Source organism: Eurypyga helias, unplaced genomic scaffold (genome assembly GCF_000690775.1).
Source record: "Eurypyga helias isolate BGI_N326 unplaced genomic scaffold, ASM69077v1 scaffold42254, whole genome shotgun sequence".
Taxonomy (NCBI): Eukaryota; Metazoa; Chordata; class Aves; order Eurypygiformes; family Eurypygidae; genus Eurypyga; species Eurypyga helias.
Window position 1 is genome coordinate 5,867 of NW_010248932.1, and position 8,722 is coordinate 14,588.

Sequence of the window (8,722 nt, forward strand, 5' to 3'; positions counted from 1 at the left end):
GCTCCTGACCTCATTTGATCTTAACTGCAAACACTCCCTGTGGGTTTTCCTTTCTATGTAACTCTTGCAGGCCCTACTGTGTGAAGGAGGTTCCTTCTACATGACTTTCCCTCCTTTATTTTTTGCAGTAATTCCTGTCTCTTCCACTACGATCGGTCTTGTCCGACTATTAGCTCCTAAATCAGCATATTTAAGTCCTCCTTAAGCTGACGTATGCCCAAGGGTCTCCCCACTTTGCCTTCTACAGTCCTCCAGTGGTAATTCCTCTTCTCCAGATCCCACTTTTCTGCCTTCTCAGGTCACAAGGAGACAAACATGGGCACCCAAGCCAGGCTTTCAGTTTCCATAGGTTAAAGTTCTTCTTCATAGCAAAAAAACCCACCAATAAAATTAAGGAAGACAACTTTTTTATGCCATCTATTTTATAATTTTCCAGCACAGAATATTTCACCTTTGACAATAAACAAACAACAGAAAGCCCCTTGATCTACCCACTTGCACAAAAGCAAGTTATTTCTTTCTGTTTAGGAATCTGGTTTCATAAAAATCACAGAATGGTTTGGGTTGGAAGGGACCATAAAAAACATCTAGTCCCAACCCCCCTGCCATAGGCAGGGACATCTTCCACTAGACCAGGTTGCTCAAAGCCTCAGTTTCATTAGTCTCCTGGCTCATACTAGTACAGCTCGACTTTGATTCAGAACATGCCCCAAAAAACCCTTCTCACACAGAAACAACTATATTAAGTTTACATATTCAATTGTAAAATAGCATATACATTTTGACTAAATGAATGTTGCTTTCTGCCTCTCAATTTTTCTGTGTTTTCCTAACATTCATAAATTGGAGTGCTCTCAAAAAAATACACAGAATTTTTAATAGCTAAATGGGTGGTTAATCAACATAGGGAAGTAGTCGAAATTAAGAGGTAATTGTCTTACCTGTTGTGACTCCATGAACTACCCCTTCTTTGGTCCTGGAACCTAAACAAAGAACAATATTAGATTGAAAATACGTGTTATGAAGTACTAGTAAAGACTAGATGCATGATAAAGGGGGATTAATGTATAGATTTCATACAGTTGCATACATATTTTCTAAGATTATTAAAATTAAGGAGAAATTTCAATTCAGGGAAAGGGCAAAACCATCAATAAAGAGCAATTGCATGAATGGATATCGTCTGTGGAAAAGTGAATAATACTGGAAACACTTCAGCAGTTCACTTCTTGTATGCCCCGATTTCCTTGCCATTTTCTTAATAGCTGTGTTAATTAAGCCTCCCACTTTGCCAACTCACATGGATGACTGCACAGAAACCATGTTACTGTTAACGTACTAAGGAAGCTCACACATGAGTTTGCAGAAGATCAGAGAAACTTTCCAGAAGCTCCTTACAATTTCATCTTACAACTCTTCTCCAGACCTCAGTTTGAAAGGGTTAACATGCATTACCGAACTACAGATAGACCTAGAGATTAAAATCATGAGGAGCTGGTAGTGCTAGCTAGATTTAGACAAAAATTCATCTGACAGGGAAATATTATTCAGCAGATAGGATTCAAACATGAAAATGCCACCAGGGTCAAACCTAAGGTCTGCTGCACCCTGTGTCCTCCTTGTCACAGGCATGCATGACAACTCATGTAGAGACTCTGCAGACAGCAACCTAGACCTGGTACTAGACCAAGGCATAACTCAAGACCTGTGGAAGCAATGTAACTGTGCCACCATGAAGGCCAAACCAATTTCTGGAACATCCACATAAAAATATCACGACTTCTTTACCATGCTGCATGAAAGGGAACAATCTCTCATGTCTTCAATGGGAAGAGAAACAAATTAGCACATATTGCTATTGCAAATGTAACTCCATGTCTTTTTCCCTACCAGAGCTCTACTTGTCCTTGTCAAGTTTTATAATTTGGCTACATTTCAGGGATTAGTATCCATCTGTGGACTATGATGCTTAACAATGTGCAATTAAGCATTACAGAGACAGTTTATGGCTCCTAGTTTATCATTTTACCCTAGTCTGCCTGAAAGGATGACTTTTTTTTTATTACCAACATAGATTTGTGATGCAATTTTTTGTCTGTATGTCATTCAATATTTGAGACATTATAATTCATAATTCTGACTTTATACTTCCAACATCTATATAATTTCAGCTTAACGCTATGTGTAAAATCATATACAAACTGATGTAAGCAGAAATATATTAGAAGAAAATGTATAAGCAGCAGTATATTAGAAGGCAGCAACTTCGTCCACAATTCTTTACAATAATAGAGTTAAACACTGAAATACAATATAAATTCATTCATCAGTATGTCCTACTTGCTACTAGTGCCAATTTATGGAATTTCGGACATGTATTTATGGCACTATCAGACTGATCACAGCATTGAAAAGGCTCCATTTTCCATGACCAAGGGCAGAATATTAATCCATAATAAATAATAATTTTTAAAAATTGTGCATCAAGTAAACTTATATGTTCCTTTAACTAGCAAATGAAGAGGTTTAACAGCTGAGAAGTCTGTTCCCCCCTTTGTTCTGATTTTCTCTTTTAAAAAAGCTTGGTTTTCTCTCACTGAAAATATTAACCACTGAAATAATCACTCATTTTCTTAAATCCAAGGTGTTAACATCTAAAGACTTAGTTTAGAATTTTGGTTCTCAATCTTGCGGTACCATGAGACCGAACAAGCTTTGAACACATACTGGAATCCAAGCAGATGATGGTTTTACCAACTTCCAGAAAGAGACTGAACACCATTTCAGGCTTACAGTCTATCGGAATACTTAATATTAAGCATATACCTTTAAATGTATTTTTAGACCTGGCCAACATCTCATTCAACTTGTTGAAGTTACTGTCTGGAAGCCAAGCTACTAAAGCCATTGAAACCTGTGAGAAGCAAGTACTCAGTTCTCTAGGGCTGGTGTGACAGAACTCCCAGAAGACCTCTGCAATACATATATCTCCAAAGGGACATATGGAAGTTGATTCTTACCCTGATGTTACACTACTATAACCACAACTAATACAGAAATCCTAGTCTTTCTACTAGTGGAAGACAGGCTTTTCTTTAACGAAAGCTCGGCTCCCAGAACCATACGGAACAGATATATGTATAGCCAAATCCATTAATTGGCAAACAATCAGCTAAGCAATCCTCCAGACCATACAGCATATGTTAGAGCTCAATACTATTTTCCCCATTACTCCACACTTGCATGGAAGTAGCTGTTTCTGCAGTCACAGCTACAACAGGACCTTAGAAGTCCATTAGGATCTGCCAGAACAGGCCTATAAATAACAACAGTTGTATTCAGTAGTACAACTTCTGACTGGCAATGAAGGAAAGCTGGTCATCCACATTGTTTCTGAGAGAGACTAGCTGTCCTCCATTCTTGGCACTCCCAAAACATCAATCACCTTGCTCATTGTACCCTGCATAAGAAAAGGAACAGAGCAATCAAAGTAGGGATAACATAAAGACCAGGGGACCTGACACTGACCTACGATACTTAGGTGACGCAGGACAATAGCAGTCCATGGCAAGGGTAGTTTTCCTTGCTATAATACACATCTGTGTGAGGGGAGGGATAAGACAAAAGCAGAGTTCTTGTCTTTTTGTAATTATAAAAATATACAATAGACTCTCTTCATTTCATTTTTGACATAATGACAGTGATGATAATAAATAAAGTGCATATCAGCAGTTCAGGGCTTTTGGAGAAACAAACAGGCTATTCCAAGTAAGCCCTCCCTGAGATCCAAGTTGCCGAGTCAGAGCTGGTTAAAGACAGGGAGACATAAGCCCGTATCAGGGGAAGGAGAAATCATCGACTAAGGAAGAAGACTTGCTCCAAAGTGCTGAAGCCCATTATTCCACCAGATGGACCTGAGTCCCTTGACTACTCCACTGGCTTTTCCACTACCAACGGAAAATAAAAAGCCTTATGAAAAGAGAGTGCAGCAGAGGAAATTGGATGGTCTTGCCAAATAGGTCATGACTGCACTGTTCTACTCCAAGGCCATGTGCCAGCTAAGCACATGCAGTAAACAACTCATCCGCTGGCCACCCTGCTCCTGATAAACTATTCCTTTGTTCTGCTAGGGTATAACACATAAAAAATATGGAAGCCTCCATTCCTGAGCACTGGACATGCACTCAAGTGTGAATTGCACAAAAACTTCAGCTCCCTGGTAGCTCGCACAGTGCTCAGAAGAGATCTGGAGCAGCACATCACTAAAAGCATCCTTCTAACTCCCAGTTCCTAGGTTGAAAGCAAGTTGGGCTAAGTTGTTTCCTCACTACTTCACACCAACAGCTCTTGAAGGGTACAAGAAGACACAGTTTTAAATTTACAGCACGGATGATGCAGTGTAGGACTGCTGAGCCTCAGTCCTCCTTTCCAGTCAATGGTCAGGTCGTTGTTTAACATTGTTTAAAGGTCCTGATGCTGTGCTTGTATGAGTGAAGTCAGAGCCACTAATTTCAGCTGGCCAATGCTGAAGTGTGTCAGCAGCGGAATTTAGGGGGAAAAAAATCACACCTGAAAGCATAAACACACACTATAGACTCCACTGAACAATATCTTGGGTATTAAAAAGCAGGACAAAAACAGTGGACTGAGGGAAGAAACAACAAGCTTCAGCACGGAGAGGGAAGAAATTCCCCAGTTAATCCTCCAATACACCACTCCATCAGAGCTCTAAGTCTCTCTCTGTGAGAAAGGGAACTCTGTGCAAAAAAAAAAAAAAAAAGTTACAATGACCACATTTTATCCCAAGCAGCAGCTATTGTTAATAGAACTCCTACCAGGTAGAATTATGTTACAATCTTTTCACATAATAGCACACATCACACAAAAGGTCCAGATGTTTTATGTATTTACTTAAATTCCACTGATTTCAGTGGGAGAACATAACACCAATGAGATCTGGACCAAAGCCTTTGCATCTTATTAATTCTTCAGGAGCAATGGAAGGCTGAATGTTATGGAACTGACTGTTGAAAATGATTAACAGGTCCTTCTCAGCCCAATGCTGTTAGGTTCTTTTTTTACAAGATGTCAGGCAGCTTTCACAGCATAATTTGACTGTGAAACTCCTATCTGAAAACCCAGCTATAAAGATAGGGAGGGAGAAACCTTCAGGAACTCTAATGCAGTGTGCTTCTGCTCATGAACAGGTTTCACCACCTTTTGCTTTGCAACAATTATCAGCCTACAGAAGCAAGAGATTATCACATCAGCCTTTGCTAATGCTGCTCAGGAGGAGAGCTGCCCCTGCTGTGTGCTTAGGAAGTAGACAGAGAAATAGCCAGCTCCTGTTTTCCCCTTAGCCTACTTGATCCCATTGAAACTTCAGCTGGGGAAACTGTGGCTCCCTACAAGCACATATGAGCAGGCACACGAGCCGCAAGAGCTTCTGGAGACAGCTTCCAACCAGAGGCTTTGCTACCTGCATGACAAACTCCTCCTGAAAAGCAGACATCTGCTGTGGAAAGAATCCTTCACCATTACTGCAGTCATATTCATGGGTCCCTGTCATGACCCAGGGCTCTGCTGTCCTCTGTATTTTATTCTTGAAATAAATAGCAAGCCTGGCCTCCAACCTCAGCAAAAATGTCTCTGAAGACAACAGGCAATCTGTTGCCTTTGGGAGCAGAACTAGGTTCAAATATTATTATGGTCTGGAGAACAAGTCAAACACAAAAATTAATTCAGTACACAATGCAGGTTTCTAATACAAAGAAGTCAATGACCCCAGAAGCATGGTCAGGAACAACAAGAAAACAAAATTAACAAAAGCAAGCCCTACCCCTGAAAAATACCTCCAACATCAAGTACAACATAGAGCGAAATAACATCTATTTTGATACATGGAAAATGAGCAGACGCTCATTTTAAAATAGACTCATCTTACAATTAGTTTTCAAAATGACTGCCATCTCTGTTGGCAAGAGCACAGAACTTTGCTATGGCTCAGCAGGAGAAAAACGTATTCCAAACAAGTAGTCCAAACTATCTGGAGCTGAAATAATTTGTTACAGACTAGCACTAGCCTGCAAAGGCAGAGGGAATCCTGAAAAGACACTGGAATTGCAGAGACCTCAGTGCTCCCATTTACAAGAAATGCCTCTGTGTTTTTAAACTCTGTTTAACTTCTCTTTGTGATCTGTGCACATCACCCTAGGTACACACAGCATCCATTACAGAACTGACCTGCTACAAAATCACCAAAAAAGAAAGGACCTACAGAAAAGTGTCTTTTGCCCTCTATTCTTTTATAGATGAACAGGAGAAATAGATCCACAATTATGTTTTTTTAAATGACAATTTACTCATGTGGTCTTGGTAGATTATTTCCCTGTGATTTTTTTCATGGCAGCATCTGCAAGATAGTCCTCTAAAGCCCAACACTTGCTAACTGAAGATGATGATCGTGCAATCAAAGTGCTGATCTAGGATTTGAAGAGAATTTTATCCTTGGCTCTGTGCAAGACTGTTCTGTGGCCTAGATAAGTCACTTAACAATCGCTTTGGTACATCGGGGTCTACCTGCCCTACCTCATTAACTGTAGCGGCTCTTCCTTGAGAAGTTATGGAAAATACCTGCTATGGATATACAGTAGTAAATACAGAACATCAAGCTAATTTCAAAATATGAGGAAATTTGGCTTCAAAGAACCAGAGCTCAGGAGGGCACAACTCTCCACTTGTTTGTTTTGCAATGGTCTCCTACGAGTGATTACTCTTTTTTTTTTTTGGCAGAAGAATAGGACTGATGAGGATCCAGCTGTGAATGTCAGGGTACACTAACCAGCCTTGTGATCTCTGCTATCAACCTACCCACATAAAGGACGCCTTCTTTCGTCTTTCCTGCCGCCTCTGCCACACCCTGCTTGGTTTTTTCTGCTGCTGCTACAACTCCCTCCTTTGCTTTGGAAAGTCCTTTCATGAATACATCCATGGCTGAAGAATTTCTTCAAACAGCTGCAGAGAAAAAAGAAAAGAAAAAAAAAAACAGTACACTTTCAGTAAGATGTTTTTTTATCCCAGAAAGGGGAGAAAAATTCATTCAAACCAAATGGGTTCACAATTACTTCCAAATTATATTATTTATACCCTAGTATTATATTGCTTTCATCCTCATGTCTATTAGCATTTCTCTCTATGTGAGGATGCACTCAAGGTTTCAGATATAACAGGTAAATAACTAGAAAGGATACAATTACTTGAATCACCTTTTAATTTCTTCACGTGCTGCTATATGTAGTAAGTTAAACAACACTGACAGAGCAGTTCCCTCAATCTCAGCAGAACTTGGGGATCCTGTTTCCACAGAATCCTATGGAGAGGTTGCTGATAATGCAGAGGGCTGGAGCACCTCTCCTTAGATGAAAGGCTGCGAGAATTGGGCTTGTTCAGCCTGGAGAAGAGGAGGCTCCAAGGAGACCTCATTGCAGCTTTCCAGTACCTGAAGGGGGCCTACAAGGGTGCTGGGAGAGGACATTTTACAAGAGCCTGTAGTGATAGGACAAGGGGTAATGGGTATAAATTGAAATCAGGGAGGTTTAGATTAGATATCAGGAAGAAGTTCTTCACAGAGAGGGTGGTGAGGCACTGGAACAGGTTGCCCAGAGATGTTGTGGATGCCCCATCCCTGCATGTCTTCAAGGCCAGGCTGGATGTGGCTTTGAGCAACCTGGTCTAGTGCAAGGTGTCCCTGCCCGTGGCAGGGGGGTTGGAACTAGATGATCTTTAAGGTCCCTTCCAACCCAAACCATTCAATGATTCTAACGCAGTGCTAGTTGGAAGATCAATGCATTGATACCAGTCCTTTCCTTGCCTACTAAGGAATCATTTCCTCCAAAACAAAGTTCTGTTCATGAGCTGACGGAAAGATTTATTCCTGTGATTTGATGATACTCTACCTCTCATCCAAAGGAAAAATCCAGTAACACTAGGAACTTAAAAAAAACCCAACAAAAACAAAAACCAAAAAAACCACCATACCACCACCACAAAAAAAAAAAAAACACACAAATAACCCAAACAACCAAACACCACCCACAAAACACTTCCCTGCCTCCCCACCTTCTAGATGACAAATGTTCATTTGAAAATGCCATTATGACCCAGAAGGACTGGAGCAAATAGAAAACGCTGCTCTTCCAGTAGTGCAGCATTTGGTGCACAGTCCATGTCACTCTTCTGGAAATTCATTTTACCCAAATGGGTCCTCTGCATTTATCAGGACTGAGAAGAGATTTTACTACAAAGCGAAAGCAAGAATGCAGGATTTTAAAGCACTGCACTACAGCTAGCAAGTGTACTAAGTGTACAAGTGTACTGTGGCAGCAGTACAACCCAGCACTACACTGAAACTACTACCATAGTAATTAAAATCAAGAAGTCTGGGTCCCTTCAATGATTCCATGATCGATTGTTCTTTCTCTTCCTCCACCCACACAGAAAAAAGTGCTGTCTGATATTTTCTTTTCTCTGCCGGAGGCTGAGGAGGAGGCATGGATGTCTAGGAGGGCATCTGGGCTGCTGCAGCTTTCTACTAACTCGTGACGAGCGTGCGAAGCAAGGCAGTGCTTGTGCTCCAGCCAAACTGCCTACGGTACCCGTCACCTGGGACCAGGAGGGGCAGGGCGGGGGCTTGTACGCACCGAGACGGGGGGAGGCAGGCCCC

At 41.0% G+C, this 8,722-nt stretch overlaps 1 protein-coding gene across 1 annotated transcript; it reads right to left on the minus strand.

The window, feature by feature from the left end:
* Window positions 1-941: 941 nt before the first annotated feature.
* Window positions 942-6,991, minus strand: LOC104509320 (alpha-synuclein; the record flags this gene model as incomplete). The annotated part of the gene is made up of 2 exons (XM_010151216.1): window positions 6,871-6,991; window positions 942-983 (listed from the first exon to the last, which is right to left on the minus strand). Coding segments are annotated over exons 1-2 (163 nt in total), but the record flags the coding sequence as incomplete, so codon positions are not given.
* Between the last annotated feature and the right edge of the window lie 1,731 nt (window positions 6,992-8,722).